Source organism: Orycteropus afer, unplaced genomic scaffold (genome assembly GCF_000298275.1).
Source record: "Orycteropus afer afer isolate SDZICR_OR568_19922 unplaced genomic scaffold, OryAfe1.0 scaffold00141, whole genome shotgun sequence".
NCBI lineage: Eukaryota > Metazoa > Chordata > Mammalia > Tubulidentata > Orycteropodidae > Orycteropus > Orycteropus afer.
In genome coordinates this window covers 5,858,878-5,882,670 of record NW_006921728.1, presented here as the reverse complement: position 1 = coordinate 5,882,670, position 23,793 = coordinate 5,858,878, and the positions used below count along the sequence as shown (strand labels likewise).

The 23,793-nt window shown below is 43.4% G+C and overlaps 1 protein-coding gene across 1 annotated transcript in view; it reads right to left on the bottom strand.

Moving 5' to 3' along the window:
- The window catches only part of MOCOS (molybdenum cofactor sulfurase), a 96,848-nt gene that overhangs the window by 53,208 nt on the left and 19,847 nt on the right, over positions 1-23,793 (bottom strand). Inside the window, exons 2-6 of the mRNA XM_007945677.1 lie at positions 19,122-19,211; positions 13,380-13,446; positions 11,501-12,142; positions 7,093-7,169; positions 5,234-5,433 (exon numbers count right to left, since the gene is read on the bottom strand). Coding sequence (XP_007943868.1) covers positions 5,234-5,433; positions 7,093-7,169; positions 11,501-12,142; positions 13,380-13,446; positions 19,122-19,211 — 1,076 coding nt within the window. The remainder of the gene's footprint in view (positions 1-5,233; positions 5,434-7,092; positions 7,170-11,500; positions 12,143-13,379; positions 13,447-19,121; positions 19,212-23,793) is intronic.

The following is a 23,793-nucleotide window of genomic DNA, read 5'->3' as shown; positions in this document are numbered from 1 at the left end:
CCTCAAGTGGACACATGCCCTTGAGAGAACAATCATGGGAGAAGGAAGGGCACCTTATGCACAGGGAGACAGCTTAGGGGGCAGGAGAGTATGGAGGGATGGACACTGGGAAGTGGTATCTTGGGGAGGAAATTGGAGGGGAGCTGTTGCATTGTGGTAAACTGTGGTCAATGACATGAGACAAAGTATATGTGAACTGCTGTATCGAGAGAGAATTTGCTCTGTAAATCTTCACCCAAATCTAAATAAAATAAAATTAAAAAAAAAAAAAATGCCCAGTTTTACTCTGAGTGCCTGGCATAGTTTTAGATCAGCATTTGGACCTGTTTCCTAAAAACAAACTGAAACTATGAGCTTGGAATCTTGCTCTAAAATGACATGACCTATCAGGGGTTTATTAAACATATTTTATAAAATGTTACTGAGATGTTGTTGCTGTTGTTGTTGTTATGTGCCATCGAGTCGGACCCAACTCATAGTGACCCCTCCTTGGGTTTCCAAGGCAGTATCACTACAGAAGGAGATTGCCCCATCTTCCTTCCGAGGAGTGGCTGGTGGGTTTGGACCTCCAGCCTTCAACCCCCTGAGCATTGTTTTTATAAGTGTGTTATATCAGTTTAAAAAAAAAAAAAACATGTTGATGACTTCAATTTCAATTTTCTTTTCTGTCCAACAGATTTAATGTTAAGGCTTTGTCTTGGTGCCTGTTGATGAAGAGGTTTGGTTTCTAGCAGCAGACCCTTATCAGCCTACCTGAGTGTCTAAAGCAGCCCTTTCCCTGGCAGGATTCCTTCCCTGCTCTGCAAACTGCCTTCTCCAACGCAAGAAGAAATCACTTTTCCCACCCAACAAATGCCATCACCAGGGTGGTTGGCCCCAGCCCAGGTGGTGTATAGGTCTGTGCATCCCAGGCCAGAGAGGCCACTCAGGCAGGTAAGACTGGTGCACTGCAGCCATGGAAATTCTATTCCTCTATCCAGCTGGCTGGCTGGCTGCTTGCGCAGACTGTCTGAATCTCATACCAGCAGAGATGCCATGGGGTAGGGGTGAGAGCTGCAGGTGCAGAGGTGTTGGGCATCCCTCGCTTAGACAAGACAGGTCCTACTAGCTGCCCAAGGGCCTGGTAGGGCTGAGGTAGTGTGCACCCACAGTCACACTGTCCTGCCACCCAGCTTCATGTGGGGCCAGCACCACAGGACCAATGTGCATGCAGACAACAGCCCCCACCTGCCACAGGACCAGTTTGTGCTCAGGCTGTGGCAGCCCTGCACGCAGCTCTCCAGCAAACCCTCCACTGTCTGCAGCACAATGTACCTGGGTGCCGACCAGCTAAAAGCAACCCTACCACTCTCAGGCCCAGCTGCAAACTGCCCCAGAGCAAATACAAAATGTCAGTTATTTATTTTCTGAGTACCAATATACTACCAAACTCAATCCACGACTTCTTGACCATGGTTTACACCTTTACTATACAAATATGATTGAAAGTAACATTTTTGGACTATTCAATGAGAGTGAATGAGGCCAAAATTCACTTCTGGAAATGTCACAAGACATGCACTATGTATGCATGGGCATGTTATGCCAGAACTTTTAATTTAATTTTGTCATTTTGCCCATTAAATATATGTGCAGTATTTGCATTGCATGGGTGCACTATTTTCAAAAATTTGGGGGGGTGTAATTTTTATCCAGTTCAATTACAGATGGATGCTTGAGAGAAGTGAAAACAACAAATTCAGCTTCAGGCCAAATTCCAAGCTAAGAGCCCATATGCAGCGAGAATAAATTTTAGTGTCTGGGGACCAGAGGCAGCTCCATGGCATCTGCTGCCACAGAGCTTGATATACAGAGTAGGTCCCACCTGATGCACCTCTCAAAGCATCACCGGTTTCGGCTCACATCCTGGAACATAAAGCATTGCTGGTGTTGATGCTGTGTGTTATAGCTTTGCTTTTCAAAATTTCCTTGACATGGGGTAGAATTACAGAATTGCTGTTCAATTCAGAAGCTCCTAGGCTCATTCCTGCCCTCTGGAGGCTCTGTGAAATCACTTGGGTTCACTCAAATCTCAAAGGTAGGGCCAGCACCAGAATCCTCTCAGCTTGTCTCAGCTCCTCTGACTATGAGTCAAGGATGCCATTTCCTCAAGGGGCTGAGATCCCAGGGAGAGTCCTGAGCCTAGTGGCTAAGACTGAACTCAGGGAGAGAAGTCACCTAACTGCATCCAGGGAAACAAAGACACTTGCCCAGCTACATAAGCCTTCAAAACTTTTCCCTCTGGGACAAGGTTGTAGTCACTTCTTGGCCTAGAGGGAGCGAGTAGTTGGACCTGTGGGCTTGGGACCATAGTCCCAGAGGACATCAAGCTCAACTGGCATAACATACTACAGAAAAACTTTGTTCCACAGCTTACTTTGATGAGTAGAGACTGGGATCTTAAAGGCCATCTAGATGCAACAATGGGTCTCTCCTCATCCAGAGCAAAGAAGAATGAAAAAAAAAACAAAGATGCATGGAAACAATTAGTCCAAGTGACTGGTACACCATGTGATCCTCTGCCTATATGACTATGAGAACAGAAGAACTAGATGGTGCCCAGCTACCACTGTCAACCACTCGGAGTGGGCTCTTTGTAAGACATCCTGGATGGAGTGGGAGAACAATGTGGAACAAAACTCAAAATCATTAAAAAAAAAAAAAAAAAAAAGACCAGGTTTGCTGGTCTGATAGAGCCTGATGAAACCACTGAGACTATGGCCCCTAGCTGCCCTTCAGGTCTGGAATTGAACCCACTCCTGTGGCTTCCAGCCAAACAAAAGACAGGTATATGAGCTCAACAGTTATACTAGGTAGATATACTCCTTGGAGAGATCAATCATGGGAAAATAGAAGGCTATGTATGCACAGGGAGATAGCTCAAGGGAACAGGAGTGCATGGGAGGGAAGGACACAGGGAAGAGGTAACTATGAGGGGGAAGTGGGAGGGAAGCTGTTGCATCGTAGGTGAGCTGCTGTATAGAAAGTGAATTTTCTCTGTAAACTTTCACCCAAATCACAATAAAAATTAAAAAACAAACAAACAAACAGAAAAAACCCTCTCTCTTGGAAGTCACATGTGGGCAGCCAGAGGCAGCCATGAATAATACAGCATCCCCTGCAGGCCACCAGGTACCACGTGGTCAGCCTGGGCTCCTGAATAAGCAATGGTGCCTCCCATACACCCCTGTCAAGACTATGACTGTCTTAACTTTGTCTATCTTCTCCTGATCTGTCAGAGAGAGAAACCATTCACTGGGCTCAACTGAGGGGCCTCAGGAAAACCACCCTGCTTCTTCTCCCTTAGCTAAAAGCTCAGTGACATAGAGATCTGCTAAGGAAATTCAGGAGTTCCCTGGCTCTCAGGTGAGACTTGGAAGCCCTATAAGAACAACAAACTCCATCTCCAGAGTCAGGTCTCCATTCAGAGGGCAGCTCTTAGGGAAGCTGGCCTAACCTCAACCCTAGCTACTACCAGGATGAATAAGACTCCATAGCACCATGCGTCCAGAGTTCACTGTTTTAGTATCTTCCACTACAAAACAGGCCACCCTAAACTTGTTGGAACAAAACAATAACCATTTTATTATGCTCAGTTACATGGCTCAGAATCAGAAAGGGCAAAGGGAAGGTTGTCTCCATTCCATGATGTCTTGAGTATAGCTGGGAAGACTCAAAGGATGGGAGTGGCTTGGTGGTTGGAGTTGGAATCATGTATGTGCCTGGCCTTCCAAGGTGGAAGGACTCAAAAATTAGTACTGCCAGCCACAGTGCCTGCCCTTGGCCTCCTGTGTTGCTGAGCTTCCTGATGTCAGTTCCTTACACAGAGACTCCAGTAGCGAGTGTCCCAGGAACCGTGCAGATGCTGCATAGCCTTGTCTCACTTAGTCTAGAACCCATCCAAGTCACATTCCTTGACATCCTATTGGTTACAAGTGAGTTCAAAAATCAGTCTAGATTTAATGGGAAGGGCTATTAACTCTACTGTCAGTGGAAGAAATATCATGGTCACATTATGGAAGAGGACGTGGGTAGGAAGACATGGTTGTGGCCACACTTACCCTTTATCTTAATTGCTTATTTATGAGTCAATATCCTCTCACCCTCAGCCCAAAATATTTTCTTGCCAACTATCGAATCCTTTGAACTCATAATATGAGTATAAACTATGGCAGAACTAAGGGTTTTGCGCTACTAGGGGCATCATTTCTGCTTCTTATTTTTTAAAAAAGGTGGGAGGTTTGAGTTCCAAACAAATGATGGTAGCAGGCCCATGACTTTGTGTGATGTTATCATATGGTGTGACACACCACTGGGGGTACCAAGCTATCTGTACACAAAATAACCCCAGACGCGATGTTCTATCTACATGACTCTTCTGTCCACTTTGCTTTAGTGTGATTTTCCTTGCTGGCAAACCATCAGCTGTCACCTTCCACTGCTACAGAGAACCAGTCTCTCTCTTCTCACATATAATTCACCACTGCTGGCTGAGTAAAGGGGATCCCCTGGGGGTACAGTAATGTACTCAGCTGCTAACCAAAAGGCTGGAGGTTTGAGCCCACCCTTCCAGGCCTGAGAAGAAAGACCCAGTGATCTACCTCCAGATAAGCAGCCATTGAGGACCCTGTGACACACAGTTCACTGTGACACCCATGGGGCGCCAAGATTCAGAATCAACTGGATGGCAACTAGTGGACTGAGTGAAAATCACCAAAAACCAAACCCACTGCCATCAAGTCGATGCCAACTCACAGGGACCCCCATTTGGTTTCCAAGGTGGTAAATCTTTACAAGTCAATTTCAACTCATATTGACTCATGTTGGGTTTCTGAGGTGGTAAATCTTTAGGAAGTAGATTCCCGTCTTTCTTCCATGGAGTGACTGGTGGGTTTGAACCACCAGTCTTCTGGTTAGCAGTCAAATGCTTCAGGCACTGTGCTAGCACAGCTCCTTGGACTGAGTAAAGAGGGCTAAAAAACTAAATAGCCACGCCTGTTAGAACTCTGTGTAAATGAGAGTAAAGAGGCTCTGAGCGAGGGCTTGGTGGCCCCTTCAACTGTGCACAGGCTTCCTTGCAGGTATGTCAAGGGCTCAGGGGCAACACTGCAAATTTCGGGGCTGGGTAAGGCTCTAGGGGTCCAGGTAAGAATGAATCTGTTATGGACAGGTCAGCAAGTTAAAAGAAACCCACCTGGGAGTAACCAATGATGTTCCCTTGGTCATCTAGCACGTTGAAATTGATGATTGGACCCTGAACCTCGGGGCTGCTGAACTCGGAATCGCTGTAAATCCGCACCACAGGGGCTCCATTGGGGTACTGGAGGGAGGACAGGGCGGCATAGGTGTACCGCACCAAGGTAAAGGTGTGCTGCTTTATATTCTCCATCCCACCTCCAAAACAATTACGAAACGTTACAAGAAAATAATAAACTTTCCATAGAAAAGAAATGAGATCATTATAGCCAGAGAACCTGGCTATATTAAAACCACTGCCTAGACAATAAATAAATGCTTAGGTCTTTAGTACTGAACAACAGGTTACTATTCTATTTCTGTGGAATTTTTTCCTTATAAATTCTTGCTACCTTCCTTTCTTTTACAATGTTATCTAAACATTCAGATAATAGAGACCCTTTAAACCACCCATTGACTTCAAGTTGATTTCAACTGATGTCAACCACATGAGTTACAGAGTAGAACTATGTTCCATCGGGTGTCCGTGACTGTAAGCTTTATGGATGCAAACATCAGGACTTTCTTCTGCAGTGCCACTGGGGTGGGGGGGTTCAAATCGCCAACTTTTAAGTTAGAATTCAAGCACAAATTGTTTGCACCACCCAGGGACCTGACAACAGATGGCAAAAAAAATTCTTTAAAAGTATCATTTTTCTTCTGTTTTTTCTAAATGTTTAGATAATCTTAATATTATAAAAAGCAATTAAGTTTTTTTTTTTTTTTAAAAAAAAAAAAAAAGCATGGTTTGCCTTAAGGAACTGGTATTTTCAACCTTTGCTTTCAAACGTGCCCCTGGCCCTGTCAGACCCTGTCATCTGTGGTATGGGTGCCTTGCTAATATCTTTCTTTGGGAAAGTGCTCTCTCTTAATGCCTATTATCTCCTGCCTCTGTCCTGGGTGAGGCCCGCGCCAGCCCTCCTTCCGATGAATCTTGTCTGTCCCCCTAACTAGGATAAAGCTGGACTTAAAGGGCCCCATCATTGTGACAAGAGTCAGAGAGAGGAAGCTCTGCCTAAATTCTAAGGTGCATCCCTGGTTTGTCCAATTCTATCCCCACATGAAGCAGTGCCACTGAGTTTCAGAAGCTCGGCCTCTGGAAGGAGCAGCCAGGGCTGCTCAGCACAATGGAGGAAAGCCTGGCTCACCAGACGGAGGGACTTCCACAGGGGCTTCCTGTGTCAAGCCACGGAAGGTATGAGTGGCATCTGTCCATGTGTCAGACTCCACTGTGTGCCCCACCTGTCCCTGTCCCAAGCACTTGTCAATAAGAAGGACATGCATCATACAAAGGCCATTAGCAGCGTGAGCAGTGAAAAGCTCAGGATTGGGCACTAAGGAAGCTAGGTTTAAATCCCAGTCTTTTGGCTATCAGCTCTCTGCCCTGAGGAAGGCACTTAGCCTCTCAGAGCATCAGCTCCTTCCTGGACAAAGTGGGCTCATCATACAGGTCCCCCGTGGAGGGGATCCAGCAGAGGCAGAGGTGAAGGGCTCAGGACCTGTAACCATTCCCAGGACTACGGATGGCCTCTGCATCTGCCAAGCCGTTAACCTCCTGATTTGGACTATCTCTTACTTATCAAAATGTTCTTTTAACTGACCAAAGCTAAATAAATAAAAGTTTAAAAACCACCTCAGTCCCTTGCTCTAAGAAGACACGTTGAAATTATTTAGAATCAGCTTCAACTACATATTAGTGTTCATCTACAAGTCAGTTCCCCAGATCCATCTCCCTCATCCAAATCACCCCATGTCAGGACTCCTTCAAGAATTCAGGTAACAGGAACAAATTCCATGCAGATAAAAGTATCCACTGACCTGTGAGGCGCTCGAGGGCATCGAATCCATGCTTCAGCGCTATCACATCAAGGAATGAGATGGTGCCGTCTTCAAACCTATAGCATGGTAGGGGAATGAGGTCAAGCTGTGGCCAACACCCGCATGGGGACTTTGTGGTACGTAACAGGATTTTTATTTTCAGCTACATCATAATCTATCAACACTTTCCCTTTTTAGCCTTATGAAACACTGCTCTCCTCCTCCAGAGAGCGGGCTTCACACACCAAGACCTGTCTGGCTGCCTCTGGCCCTAACCTGCTCTGCAGCTTTCTCAGGTTGCTCCAAACCTCCTAGGACAAGCTGGAAGTGCCAATGTCGTCTTTATTGTTAGCTGCCATCAAGGCAATTCTGATTCACGGCAACCTCATGTTTACAGGGTAGAGCTGTCCCTTAAGGTTTTCAAGGCTGTGACCCTTCAGAAAACCAGTCACTTGAAATGCTAACCAAAGCCAAGAGATTTTTTTGGACTTGACAAAATCTCCCAGGTTTTGAAATGCTGTGCTTTGATCACTAGAGGGCACCACTGACAGGGCATCAGTTCAGTGATGGGCCAAACAAGCAGCTCTGAGGTTCATTAATAAGACAATGCCAAAGTCTATGGAACCACGGGCTTTGGTAAAAATTACACAGGTCTCATAATACAACAGGTGCACACCTTCCTGATTATCAAAGTGCTCATTATTTTGCATCTTATAATTATTAATTTAATGAAAATACTCTTCAAACCTTTATGGATGATATACTGTCTACTAGCACTACTCTAGGTATAATTCAGGGACGGCTCATACTTGCCCTTTAACGTTATGTAAATTTGCCCTCACTTTGAAACAACTGAATCAAACCCTACTCTCAGCAAATTCTTATCACAATCACTTTCACTTGCTGCATGTATAGCATTTAAATCATTGAAAATGATTTGAGCCTTCTATTGCACTAAAACCAAAAAATAAACAAGCAAACAAACCCACTGTCATCCTGACTAATAGTAACTCTTTTGGACAGAGGAGAACTGCCACTATAGGGTTTCTGAGGCCTCATCTTTCTCCCATGGAGCAGCTGGTGGATTCAAACCACTGACCTTTTAGTTAGCAGCTGAATGCTTTAACCACTACAGCACTGGAGCTCCTAAAGTAAGGCTAAATAAGAAATGTATATACTTGTTCTGACTTACCTACAAATTCAACTTAAAGACACACTTACAAATGGATCTCGTTTGTAACCCTAGGACTGCCTGCGGTACTGAATCAGAATCGACTGTTTAACAAGATCTCCAGATTATTCTTATAGATCCCCAGGTAATTCTTGTGGAAATGCAAATTCTCAGCAGGGGGTCAAACCAGAATGAACTGGTTCAAAGCCCTGCAATAAAACACACACACACACACACACACACACACACCACACACACAAATAACATGCCAGGTGGGATAGTGCAATGAAAATGAATAACCAGGAAGGTGTGGTGGCTATTTTAGATACCATGGTCAGGTGAGTCCTCCCTAAGGAAGATTATATGATCAGAGACCCAGTGGAAGTAGGGGAGAGAGCAAGTGGATGGGAGACACAAACAGCATCCAGAGAGAGGGCTAGCAAAGGCCCTGAGCAGGAGCACCTGGCACAGTGAAGAGCAGCTAGGAGCTCACTGTGGCTGGGGGAGTGATAAACAGGAGGGTGGTAGGAGACACGGTCTGAGAAACAGAGGGCTGAACATTCCCATTAAGAAGGGCCATGCTGTCCCAGCAGGAACTTTGGCTTCTGCCCTGAATGAGATGAGAAATAGCCAGAGGGCTCTGAACAGAGGTGTGACATGATGGGACCTATGTTTTAACAAGACCCTCTGACTGCTGGGGCAAGACAGACTGGAGGGTTGAGGAGGAAGCCTATAGACACCGGGTAGGCTGCAGCAAGCATGCAGTTGAAGGAGGTGCAGTAACAAATGGTAGCTTTATGCAAGTCGAAGCTTCCAATGGAAATACAGTATTTTGTGTGTTAATACTCTAGGAATAAAATTAACTCAAAACATTATAATTGCCAATGTTATAAAACAAATGTTAAGAGACACACAGAATCAATAATTGATGTGTTGTTATTTGTTGTTGTTATTATATGCCGTCAAGTTGACCCCGACTCATAGCGACCCCTCCTTGGGTTTCCGAGGCAGTATCACTACAGGAGTAGGATTGCCCAACCTTCCTTCCGAGGAGTGGCTGGTGGGTTTGAACCGCCAGCCTTCTGGTTAGCAGTCAAGTGCTTTAGCCACTATGCTACCAGAGCTCCTTGTTATTAGGTGTCATCAAGTCAGTTTTGACTCATAGTGACCCTATAGACAAGAGAACGAAACACTGCCCAGGCCTGCACCTTCCCCACAGTCCTTGCTATGCTCAAGCACATTTTTGCAGCCACTGTGTCAACCTTTCTCATTGAAGATATTCCCCTTTTTCACTGACTAAGTGTGATACCTTTCTCCAAGGATTGGTGCTTCCTGATAACATGACAAAGTACAAGAGACAAAGTCTGGCCATTTCTCACTTCTAAGGAGCATGCCAGCTGTACTTCCTCCAAATCAATAATCAATCAACAACAAATTAATTATAAACTGGATAATCACCAATGAACATTTAAAAAGTTAAACATCATTAACAATGACTTATGTTATTAATTGATCAATAATGATGATAGAATAAGCAGAGTTTTTGTTTCTATCAAGGGCTGTATCTATTGGGTTATAAAAATACAAAAAGTTAAGAATGTGGCCCAGGGACATATTTTTAAACCTTTGGGTTGGGTAATCTCTTGAATTCTGGTCCTAAGTTCATAAGACGAAAACTAGGCTCCTAATGGTAAATGAACATACACTGCTTTGGGTCATGATATGGCAACTGCTGCAAGGCAACTGACCTGTCCAGCTCCTTCCACACTTGCCACTAATGAGCTGCCACACTGCTCAGGTTCAGGTTCCGTTGCTGGCCAAACGAAGTCTGAGGGTGACATTTTATCCTGTTTTCATTTGTATTAGATCATACCTATCATTCTTTTTCTCACTTGGTTGTAAACAGGCTAAATTATCATAGTTGGGTTCCAAAGAGTTTACATTCCTGTTTTAGAATCTCTCCCACTGTGGAGATATCCCAAATAAAAGAATCATCAAATAGCCTCACAACATGTACTGAATTCCTACTGTGTCCTGGCACTTCACCTATGTTAGCTCTAAAAGGGTGGTATCATCATCCCCATTTTATAGAAGAAAAAAATAAGGTGCAGAGAGGTCAAATCACCAGTTCCCACAGCTGGTTGGTGTCGGAGCCAGGGTTCACCCACATTGGTTCACCTCCAGGCCTGCACTGTTAACACTACATGCTATTGCCAAGGCCCAACCCCGATCAGCAGGACCTTTGAGACTGTGTGGGAGTCAGTGGGGGATCTGTCCCATGTCCCATTAGGCTCCAGACCCTCACCTCTGGGGGACTGGAACATGGTGCCCCCAGCTGTTCCCTCTCACACATTCAACCTCAAGACTCCCAGCCACTATCTGGGCGATCCCTGGGCAAGGTCCACATCAATGTTCTGCAGCCCGAGAAGGCACGCATGCCAACAAACACCAGCAGAAGCCTCTGCTATGTGAGAGTATATGGCAGCCTGCCCTCAAACTTCCTCTGTAACTCCCAGAGCAGCTCACACTGCTATTGTTAATAGCACCCCACAACTCTAGTGGCCTAAGGTTTAATTAACTCCTCTTGCTAACTAGCTGCCAAGCTGAGCGAATTCCAGGAGTTCTAGTGACGTAGTGCCTAAGGCAGTTGACTGCTAACCAGAAAGTTGACAGTTCAAACCCACCAGCCACTTCTCAGAAGGAAGATTGGGCAATCTACTTCCGTAGAGGTACTGCCTTGGAAACCCAAGGAGGGGGTTGCTGTGAGTTGGAATTGACTTGACGGCAGTGAGGTTTTTTTTGTTTTGTTTTGTTTTTTAACAAACAGGCTATGCAGTAAGCAGTACGTACACTTGGTCCACATGGTGCATTCTTTTAAAATCACTGCTTTACGTGCTGCCACTCCTGTCAGCTCTGTGAGACTAAAGCCTGACAGCCCACCCTCCTTACTCCCTTGAAGGCCTTTCACTTCTTCTGCTGACAGTCTTATCTGTGGGCCCCAGTTCTCTACAACTATGGAGTCACCTACTAGCAGGGGCAGAGTTTGCCAAGCTGTCTTCAGCACGCTCCAGCCATCTTCCACCTCTCAGATCTGAGCCCGCTACCAGTCTGTGTCCTTGCTAGCAACGCACAACTCCCTGACCCCCTCATCCCTGTGGCCCAGACCTATTTGCAATCCCACAGGTGGCCCCTGCCAGTCCCAGCCAATTCCACCCCCACTCCCCATCATGAGGTTACCTTTCAGTCACTGACTGTCTTGGGACATAGAAGTCCTCTCCTACAAGGTACACAGTGGCTGTGCCTCCTCCAAAGTAGGTTTTCCTCAGCAGAGGAGCCACACGATTATTCACCAGCAAAGCCCCCAAGCCAGTGGGGAATCCAAAGATCTTGTAAAAGGAGATGGAGACAAAGTCGGCCTGGTGTGCTGATAGGTCCAAAGGTGAGGTGCTCACATAGGAGGCCGCATCAAGCAGCACAAACCACTTTCCGGGTACATTCACTGGGCACATCCCCCCGGACTTGATCCTTTCTATCCAACAAAGTGGGTATCTGGTTCCAGAAAAATTACTCTGAGCTGGGTAACAGAAGAGATGTGGAGGCTGGCTATCAGGGTCGCAGGCAGCAGCACCCTGTGTCTCTGCTAACCGCATGTCCTCTGGCTTGACTGGAATAGAAGTGACATTCATGGCCGTAGTGACCTCCCTCATGCCTACCACGGAGGTATGGCTGTCAGTGAGGTAGCAAAACCAACTCCCGCTGCTCTGAGGGCCCCGGGGCACCCACGGGAAGGCCTCTGCCACCAGCTTTAGAGCAGCAGTGCTCCCAGACGTGAAGATCACACTGTAGTCATCTGGGGAGGTGTGGAAGTGCGCTAGGACCCTGAAAGAAGCACAGCATCATGGGTTTAATGTTCGGGGTAGTTTTATAGCTACTGCATATGACATCTCAAAAAACCAAACTCACTGCCATTGAGTTGATTCTGACTCATTGGGTTCCTAAGGCTGTAAATCTTTATGGAAGCAGAATGCTTCACCTTTCTTCTGCAGAACAGCTGGTGGGTTTGAACTACTGACCTTTTGGTTAGCAGCCAAATGCCTTAACCACTACACCACCAGAGCTCCTTAAATATAACATCTATATCTTAATAAAAACCAAACCCATTGCCATCCAGTCAACTCTGCCTCATGCCAATCCATGTGTTCGCAGTAGAACTTCACTCCATGGGGTTTTCTTGGCTACAATCTTTATGGAAGCAGATTGCCAGGCCTTTCTTCCACAATGCAGCTAGGTGGGCTTACACCGCCAATCATTTGCACCACCCAGGGACCCTTCTCTACCTTAATAGCTAAAAAAAAATCCATAGGTTTTGCCACAATCATGAAGTTAGGGCAGGGGCAAAAGAAGGGACGGGAAGGGGTGATGGCAAATGGATCCAAATTGGTAAAATTACCTTGCCACCAAAATCCCCACCTTCATTTTAAAATGACAAAAGTCCACACCTACCTTAACGTTAGTTGAAAACATCCCCTCCTTGATCTATCATCCAGCTCTATAGTAACAAGTGTTAAGCCCTCAACCTGTTTCAAATTTATTATAATACAGGTACCTCTCCAATTGGAAATAGTTTGAAATGGTATTGATTCAAGTAACTTTAGTTACCATCTGGAAATTATTTGCTAAAAAGAAATAGCAAATGGAGAAATACAAAAGGCTATTTAATGCCCAAATGTTACAAAGAAGGAAAAAAGATATGATGAAACAAGACAAAACAGCTAAGGAAACCTTATAAAAAACAAAAGACAAAATGGTGTTTTTCTTAAAATGAGACTTAGGAGCCTGGGTTACTCTGTCACCCTGGCTACAGAAACTGGCATCAACCAGAGCCACCCAAAAGACCTCTGCACATCTCACCTGTGCTTTTGTCTGCCCTGCTCTGCACCTGCTCACTCTCACCTTCCTGACCTCCAACCCTGATGTATATCATTTGCATGCATAACTGCCATTTCACTGAATATGATTTTCCTGAAACTGAAACCTTTGTGGAATGCATGCAGGTGAAAGGAAGGAAGTCTGTTCATGCAGGAGTGGCCGCTCTGACAGCATCCTTATCACTCACCTGTAGCGCACCTGTTCCACAGTGTCATAGGTGAGCTTGCTGCTGATGTTCTGGCTGTGAGGATTACCTGGAAAGTTACAAAGACAAAGCTGTCAAGTCACCACTTATGGTCTCTCCTCTTGTATTTCTTCAAAACCTTCTTCCATGGTTTCTCAAAATGTTAATCATAATTTTTAAAAAGAAAAAAGTTAATCTACCATATGATACAAGAATTCTACTCCTAAAAAAATGAAAACCTATGACTACACAAGGACTTATACATAAATATTCATAGTAGCATTACTCATGATAGCCAAAGTCTGGAAACAACATAAATGTCCATCAACTGGTGAACAGATTGAAAAAATATGAAATACCCATATATATATAGTTCTGGTTACCTAGCGTCGCTCTGACAGGAAATATACCACAAATGGGATGGCCTTAACAAACAGGAGTTTATTCTCTTACAATTTGGGAGGCTAGAAGTCCAAGTTCAAAGTGCCAGGCTCTAGGGGCTGGGTGAAAGTCCCTCAACTTTGGGGTCCAGCTCTGCCTCCTGCTCCTGGCCCACTGGAGCTAGAGGCATTTCTTCACTCAGACAGCTGCTGGCTGCTGAAGCTGAGAAGCCCAAGGTTGACAAGTAAAAAGGCACAGTCCCGATGTTACCAAACCACATGGCAGGCCATTAATTCAAGTTCATTGTAAGTCCCAAGGTCGGCAGAGCATGGCAAGCTGCTTAACAACAACACGGCAACATGCAGGGTCCAAGCATGCCATATGCTAGAGATCATTCCCAAGGTTTCTCCCTATACACAGGAAGCAGACCACATCCCAAAGGCAGCCACTCAGCTGCCTGTGGTAGGCCCCACCACAGAGCCGACTGCCAGTCTCATCACGGGGAACAACCACCACCAGCTGCCCAGCCACTCAACCAGGCCCAGCCAAGTTGACACACAAACATAACCACTACCACCACCACCACACACACACACACATACATATACACACACCATACAATAGAATATTAGTCAGTGATAAAAAGGAACAAACTACTGACACATGCTATGCCATAGATAAATTTTAAAAACTGTATGTTAAATGAATTCAAGAAGCCAGACACAAGAGACCACATCTTGTACATAAGAAATGTCCAGCAAAGGCAACTGTATAGAGAGAGACGGTAGATTAATCACCTGGGACTGAGAATCAGGATGGAGATTAATAGTAAATGGACATGGAGGAATCTTACTGGGGAGATGAAAATGTTCAGATTTATGGCAATGGTTGTACCACTCTGTAAAGTTAGTAAAAATCAATGAATTGTATACCTTAAATAGGTCAATTTTATGATATGTAAAATATAACTCAATCAACCAGTTAGGCAAACTAACAAAAATACCTTCCCTTCACTGGTAACATAAGATGGGGTCTGGGGATGAGTATGTTGGAGCTGAGAGTCAGTTCAGAGGCAGCCAGGCCAGCGCAGAAATCTTTTCTACAAGTTCCCCCACAGGTGGCCAACAGTCCAACTCCAGAGAATCAAGAGGCTGCCCTGTCCTCCATCGATGAGACAGCAACTCATGCAACATTTACTCTAAATCCTCACCACTGCTCCTGGTCTGCTCCTGCAGAAACACATCTCTAAATCTGTGAAGGGGGTCTTTAGCTGCTCATTCTCAAGGTTACCCCACAGCCATCTAGTCGACCCCAACTCATCGTGGTCCCATGTGTTACAGAGCAAAATTGCTCCATAGGGTTTTTTCACTTTCTTCCACTGGCATCACTGGGTGAGATGGAACTGTCAATCTTTAGAGTTAGCAGCCCAGTACTTAACCATTTGTGCCACTCAGGGAACTCTCTCAGGACTAAGGCTTCTCAATTTTAACTGTCTCCTTGTTGATTTCTAGTTGTTCTCCTCTCTTCTCTCCCCTTTGAATGTGTCTCAGAGTATCATCATCTCTGTTAAAAGCAGTCCTCAGACATGAGCACAAATCTTTCAAAGGCCCTGACTTACAGAGGTTGGGCCCAGCATTTCTCAGGATCAAGGCCACATGTGCACATTAAAAAGACTTGACCTTTTTTGTTTTCAACTTTTCCTCAAACCCTACTGTATGCTCACCTGGCTTTCTTGCCACTGAAGATACCAGATGTCCATTGTGGCAATGTGTCCTCATACCCTGTGGCACTTGGTACACATCCTTGTTGTCCTTAATCATCTTGCTTTTAGTCCTGCACCATTAGGGCCACTGGCAACCTCAGTCTGTTATCTCTCAGGCTAGCACCTTTCCCTCAGTTATGACTGTCCCAAACATTAAAGGAGAATTGCAGGTCTCTTTAAAATCATGGATGAAATCAAGAACAGGTCAAATCCCTCAATGACGTCTTCCCTGGAGACTATTCTCCAATTTGATTATCTGCTGGCTGCACAGAGCCTCTGGCTAAGATTCAAACACCTTAGCATAGCATAACAGGGCCGTCTAGAACCAACGCAGTCTGGTTGAGGTTAAGGGCTTGCACTCTGGAGCCAAACTGCTTGGAGACAAACCCCCAGCCAGTGGCATCACTGTGTTGGGGTGTGTGGGCTATTGGGGGTGTGGAACACATCAGGTAACAGATATCAGAGATGACACCAAAATGGCTGTCTATTAAATTTTTGTGCACTATTTCAGCAGAGATGTATTACTTTTTATAAAAACATCTCTGTAGTTAGCTATGTTCACAAAAACATTCTTTGTAAGCCCGGCTTACATGTATTAATATACCTACAAAGCTAAAAATCTGTGTTAATTTATTTTCTGAACTTTCTAATAGGCTCCAGTAGGGCTGTCATCATGACTCAATTACAATGACTCTTCGAATCATGTGAATTCATCTGCATGCACTGTTGTTTTTGTTGGTGATTTTGTCAAATTTCCTGGTGTATTAGCTACAATATTGTGGTAATTAGTACTAGTGAACTTACATCAATAACTTTTTTGAGAATGAGGTAGTAATTAAAGGAAAAGAAGAAAAATCAAAAAAGGTTTCTGCTCAGTTACTAATAATGTAACTAATAATGTAATTCAATGTAAAAAAGATTTTACAGAACAATTTTGTTTATAGTATTCATATAATCTAATGAACATTACATTTAAGCAATTTATAACTGTATTTATCAAATATTATTCTATGGTTAAAATTGATAATAACCATTACTAAGGATTCTGTTTTTTCTCAGTAATGGTTATTATCAATTTTAGCCATAGAATCATATTTAGCTGCCTCCTAAAAGTAGAGTTAACCTTAATGATGTGGATGGAGTAAAGTTTTCAGGATCTTCATTAGCTGATATGGCACAACTCAAAATGGGAAGAAACAGGTGCAAACATCCATTAATAATTGGGACATAGGTGAAACCCTAGAGACTATAGCCCCTAGTTATCCTTTAGGCCTGGGATTGAATTCATTTCCATGGCTTCCAGCCAAATAATAGATAAGCATGTAAGTAAGATGAACCTTTACACTAGGTAGATATGCTCCTTAGAATGATCAATCATGGGAGAACAGAAGGACAGCATTTTCACAGGGAGATAGCTCAGAGGGCAGGTATGCATGGGAAAGAAGAACAAAGGGTAAAGGTAACCACAGGGAGGAAATGGGAAAAGAGCTGTTACATTATGGGAATTGCAGTCAATTCATGAAATGAAATGTGTATGAACTGCACTGAAGGTACTCACTCATTTATGCCAAGAAATTTGAAGACAGCTACCTGGCCAACTGACTAGAAGAGATCGATATTTGTGCCCATTCCAAAGAAAGGTGATCCAACAGAATGTGGAAATTACAAAACAATATCATTAATATCACACACAAGTAATATTTTGCTGAAGATAATTAAAAAATGGTTGCAGCAGTGCATTGACAGGCAACTGCCAGAAATTCAAGCCAGATTCAGAGGAACAAGCCGTAGAACAAGGGATATCATTGCTCTTGACTGAAAGCAAAGAATAACAAAGATGTCTATGTGTGTTTTATTGACTATGCAAAGGCATTCAATTGTGTAGATTATTACAAATTATAGATGACAATGTGAAGAACAGGAATTCCAGAATACTTAATTGACATTATAAGAAACCTGTACATTGACCAAGAGGCTGTCTTCGAATAGAACAAGAGGATACTGCACGGTTTAAAATTAGGAAGGGAGTGCGTCAGCGTTGTACCCTTACACCGCACTTATTCAATCTGTATGCTGAGCAAATAATTGGAAAGGCTAGGCTGTATGAAGAAGAATGTGGCATCAGGATTGGAGGAAGAGTCAATAACAACATGCATATGCAGATGACACAACCTTGCTTGCTGAAAATGAAGAAGACTTGAAGTATTTACTGATGAAGATCAAAGACTATAGTCTTCATTATGGATTATACCTCAACACACACAAAAAAAAAAATCCTCACAGCTGGACCAACAAGTAACATCACAATAAACAGAGGAAAGATTGACATTGTCAGGGATTTCATTTTACTTGGATCCACAATCAACACCCATAGAAGCAGCAGTCAAGAAATCAGATGTTGTATTGCACTGGGTAAATCTGCTGCAAAAGACCTCTTTAATGTGTTGAACAGCAAAGACGTCACTTTGAAGACTAAGGTGTACATAACTCAATCCATGATATTTTCACTCACCTCATATGTATATGAAAGATGGATAACAAATAAGGAAGACCAAAGAAGAGTTGATGACTTTGAACTGTGGTGTTGGCAAAGAATACCGAAAAACCTGAAATACAGACTGCCAGAAAAACAAACAAATCTGTCCTGGACAAAGTGCAGCCAGAATGCTCCTTTGAAGCGAGAATGGCCAGACATCGTCTCACCTACTTTGGTCATGTTGTCAGAATGGACCAGTCCCTGGAGAAGGATTTCAGCTTGGTAGAATGGATGGTCAGCAGAAAAGGGGAAGACCCTCCATGAGATGGATTGATACAGTGGCTGCAATGATGGGCTCAAGCATAGCAAGGATTGTGAGGACGGAGCAGGACAAGGAAGTGTTTTGTTCTGTTGTACAAACAGGGTACATACAGGGTTGCTATGAGTTATCTCCCAGAACTAGACCATAGGCTCCATGAAGGCAGAGACTGTGTTTATTTTGTTCCTATTACAGCCCCATACCTAGCACCATGCGCCATGCCCCACTGCTGCTGCTGTTAGTTGTCACTGAGTCGTTTCAAACTCATGGCAACCCTATATGTGCAGAGTAGAATTGCTCCATGGGGTTTTCAAAACGGTGACCTTTTGGAAGCAGATCACCAAGGCGCCTCTGAGTAGGTTTGAATTGCCATCGTTTTTGGCTAGTAGTTGAGTGCTTAACCATTTGTGCTAGCCAGGGACTCCATCCACATACCACAGTGGCTCAAATGAACAAATGAACGAACGAACTCATGACTCATGAGCAAATGAATGAATGCTCTCCCAGCCCTCCTCCACTGCTCCAGTCGTACAGTGGCATCACCACCAAACACAGCACTTATGCACCTCTGTTCCACTCCTCACTGTGACCCCCTTCTGACAGTAACCTGTGTGGTGCCAAGGCAGTTATTCCCATCCCAGCAACTTGTGTTATACTGAGTGCTTGTCTGTCCCCCCAACATGGGACTTATGCAGCTTTATGTGCTCAGCACAGTCCCAGGCTATTAATCCAACATTTACTAAGCACCAAAGTACCAGCTGAATGTAGTTAGCTTAGTGCAAAACCCAGTTCTGTGTATTTCTGTACCATAGATGTTTTGTAGGAGATCATCTGTGAAGCTTGTCAGCTGGCTCTGGGGGAACAACGTCGCTCCTACATGGTCTAGGTACACTGTTCCTGAAAGAAAACAAGAAAAAGTTGTACATTATTTTTATAGGCAGCCTAGTCATCTGCCCTCAATCTGGTTTCCAGGAGCCTGGCCAGTACCCATTTAATGCACTTAGACATAATGCACCAGGTCACCAATTTCTCTGAGTCTCCTGGCAACAAAACAACTATTGTCATCAAGTCATGTCCAACTCATGGTGCCTCCAGGTGTACAGAGTAGAACTGCTCTATAGAGTTTTCATGGCTGTGACCTTTCTTCCAAGGCACATCTAGGAGTGTCTGAACTACCGCCTTTCAGTGAGTAGCTGACCCTTAACTGTTTGCACCACCTACTCCGAGTGTGGGCATGAGCAACATGGAGAACCGCACCTTAATGCTTAATGAACTTTAAAGCTATCAGAGAGACTTCCTGATGAACCAGCTCTCTTGTGAACCTGGAAAAGCATCCCACATGTAGGAGGAGCCCACAGACATGTGTGATTAACGATGGTGGAGATATTTCACATTATGACTCACCGCTCCGTTCAGGAGGTTGCTACCAGCAGCTGCACTGGCAGGCAAGTCCTGATTCTGCCCTTGTACTTAAGCTCTACAATCCTCAACCCTCAATCAGCATTGAGATCTTCAATGACACCAGGAATGTAAATGATCTTTCCAGCCTTTCTCATGATTGAGAAATGCAAGTGTAGATGAGAGTGAGATACCACAGTTGGATAACTCACTGTATGGGTGAGGATGTGGAGAAAAAGCCCCTGTACATGGCTGATGGGGGCATGAATCAGTACAATTTCTTCATGGGAGTAATTTGGCAATACCAATCACACTTTAACATGCAAATGTCCTTTGATCTTGTAATTCCTCTTCTATGAATGTATCTTATAAGTACCTGTGTTTTTTTGTGAACTGGCCTGCACACAAGGATACCAAGTGTGTCACTGTCTGCAATAGCAAAAGACTGGAAGCTACCTAAATGTTCACCATCATGTTTTTAAAATAAAGAATTACTGTTCTACATCCACCTAGTACTTTATAAGCACTCACATGGAAAAAACTCTGAAATACACATTAAGTACACACAGTGTGAATAGATTCATTCATTCTTTCATTATTCAATAAAGTTTTGTTTTGTGCAGGATGGATATTTTTCATTCAGCTTTACTGAGAAGTATTCACATATCACAAAATTCACCCATTTAAAGTGTACAATTCAGTGGTGTTTAGTACATTCACAGAGTTATGCAACCATCACAACTAATTTTTGAACACTTTCATCACCCTCAAAAGAAACCCCACACCCAGATTTTAAAAGCTTGCAAGCGGCCATCTAGATGCAACAATGGGTCTCTTCTCATCCAGAGAAAAGAAGAATGAAGAAAACCAAAGATGCATGGAGACAATTAGTCCAAGCTAGTGGTATACCATGCGATCCTCAGCCTATACGACTATGAGACCAGAAAAACTAGATGGTGCCCAGCTACCACTATCAACCACTCAGAGGGGGATCTACATAGAAGATCCTGAAAAGAGTGGGAGAACAATGTGGAACAAAACTCAAAATCATTAAAAAAAAAGAAGAAGAAGAAGAAAGAAAAGGGACCAGGTTTGCTGGTCTGATAGAGCCTGATGGAACCACTGGGACTATGGCCCCTAGCTGCCCTTCAGGTCTGGAATTGAACCCACTCCTGTGGCTTCCAGCCAAACAAAAGACAGGCATATGAGCTCAACATTTACAGTATGTAGATACACTCCTTGGAGAGAACAATCATGGGAGAATAGAAGGGCTGTGTATGCACAGGGAAACAACTCAGGGGGCAGGAGTGCATGGAGGGAAGGACACAGGGGGTGGTAACTATGGGGAGAAAGTGGGAGGAGAGCTGTTGCATTGTGGGAAATTGTAGTCAATGTCATGAGACAAAGTATATGTGACCTGTTGTATGGAAAGTGAATTTTCTCTGTAAACTTTCACCAAAATCACAATTAAAAAAAAGAAAAGAAAACCTATAACCATTAACGGTCATTTACCAGTTTCCTTTCCACCTTAGCCCCTGGCAACCACTAATTTACTTTTTGTCTCTATATACTTACTCATAACATTTTATGTAAATAGAATCATACAATATGTGGCTTTTTGTGTCTTCCTTAGCAGAGTAAATAGTATTTCACTGTATGGATATACCACATTTGTTTATCTGTTCATCAACTGATGGACATTTGGCTTGTTTCCACATTCTATCTATCACAAATAATGCTGCTATGAACCGTCACACACAAGTATTTGTGTGGGTACATATATTTTCAAATCTTTTAGGTATATCTCTAGGAGGTGAACTGGCAGGTCACACAGTAACTCTAGGAGCTCTGGTGGCATAGTGAATAAGGCATTTGGCTGCTAACCAAGTCAGTGGTTCAAACCCACCAGATGCTCCAAGGAAGGAAGATGGGGCAACATTCTTCTGTAAAGATTTCCACTCTCGGAAATCCAATGGGTGTTGCTATGAGTCAGAATTGACTCGACGGCCGTGAAGAGAGAGAGTTTATAGTAACTCTACATTAAGAGTTTTGAGAAACTGTCAAGCTGTTTTCCATAGTGGCTGCCCATAGTTACCTCCACCCTGTGTCCTTCCCTCCATTTTACAATCCCACCAGCAATGCATGAGGGTTCCAATTTCTCTACATTCTCGTCAACATTCATTACTGTCTTTCTTTTTGAATAGTCATCCTAGTTAGAAGTGGTTATCTATCTCATTTTGGTTTTGATTTGCATTTCCCAAATGACAATGTTGTTGAACATCTTTTCATGTGCTTATTTGCCATTTGTGTAGCTTCTTTGGCAAAATGTCTATTCAAGCCCTTTGTTCATTTTTAAATTGGATTGTCTTTTTATTGTTGAGCTGTAAAACTTCTTTCTATAGTCTGGAAATAAGTTTCTTATTACATACATGATTTGCAAGTATCTTCTCCCATTCTGTGGACTAGTTTTCTTAATGTGGATTTTTTTTTTTAACAGTGTCCCTTGAAGCAGAAAAGTTTTTAATTGTGTTAAAGTACAATTTATCTATTTTTTGTTGTTTGTACCTTTGGTATTCAAGAATCTATTGTCTAGTCCAAGGTCACAAAGATTTATGCCTATGTTTTATTCCAAGAATTTTACAGTTCATCCTTTGTATTTAGGGGATTTCTTTTATCCATATTCAATTAATATCTTAAGAATCTAACTTCATTCTTTTGCATGAAGATATCCAGTTGTCCCACCACCACTTGTTGAAGACTATACTTTTCCCCCAAGGAACTCTGATAGTGCAGTGGTTAAAGCATTTTGCTGCTAACCAAAAAGTGGGAGGTTCCAACCAACCGTGGAGCACCACGGGAGAAAGATGAGGCAGTCTACTACCATAAAGATTTACAGCCTTAGAAACTCTATGGAGCAGTTCTACTCTGTCCTACAGGGTCACTATGAGTCGGAATCAACTTGATGACAGTGGGTATACTTTCCCCACTGAATTATCTAGGTAGCCTGGTCAAATATTAACTGACCATAAATTGAAGAGTTTATTTCTGGACTCTGAATCCTACAGCATTTATTGATCTTTATGCCAATATCACACTGTCTTGACAACTGTAGCTGTATAAAAAAAGTTTTGAAACTAAGAGGAATTAATTCTCCAACTCAGTTCTTTTTTTTCCAAGACTGTTTTGACTGTGAGATCCTTTGCATTTCTTTATGAATTTTAGGATCATCTTGTCAATTCCTGCAAAACAGGCAGCTGGGATTTTAATACAGATTGTGTTGAATCTATAGATCAGTTTGGGAAATGCAGCCATCTTAACAATATTAAGTCTTCCAGTCCACACACACAGGACGTCTTTTCTATATACAAGATTATGGCATCTCCAAGTAGACATACTTTTACCTCTTCCTTTTCAGTTAGGGTGCCTACAATTTTTTTCCTAATTGCCCTGGCTAGAACCTCCAGTCAAATGTTGGACAGAGGTAACAAGAATGCGTATCCTTGTCTTGTTTCTGTTCTTAGTGGAAAGCCATCAGTCTTGCATCATTAAGCATGATGTTAGTTGTAAATTTTCATAGATAGTCTTTACCAGGTTGATCGAGTTTCCTTTTATTCCTTGTTTATTTAGTGTTTTTTAACAGTCAGAAAATGTTTATTTAGCATTTACTGTGTTCCAGGAACTATTCTCAGGAGACCTGGTGGCATAATGGTTAAGCACTCAGCTGATAAATGGAAGGCCAGAAGTTCAAACCCACCAGCCGTTCTGTGGGAAAAAGATGTGGCAGTCTACTTCTGTAAATACTATAGCCTTGGAAAGCCTATGGGGCAGTTCTACTCTGTCCTACAGGGTTGCTATGAGTTGGAACTGACTCAAGAGCAGTGACTTTGGTTTTGGGTTTAGACACTATTCTTACTACTGGGAAGAAACAGTGAACAAAACAGGAGCTAGCATGAAAGTGACAAAGAAAGACTGTTGTTGTTGTTGTTATGTGCCGTCAAGTCAGCCCTGACTCATAGCGACCCCTCCTTGGGTTTCCGAGGCAGTATCACTACAGAAGTAGGATTGCCCAACCTTCCTTCTG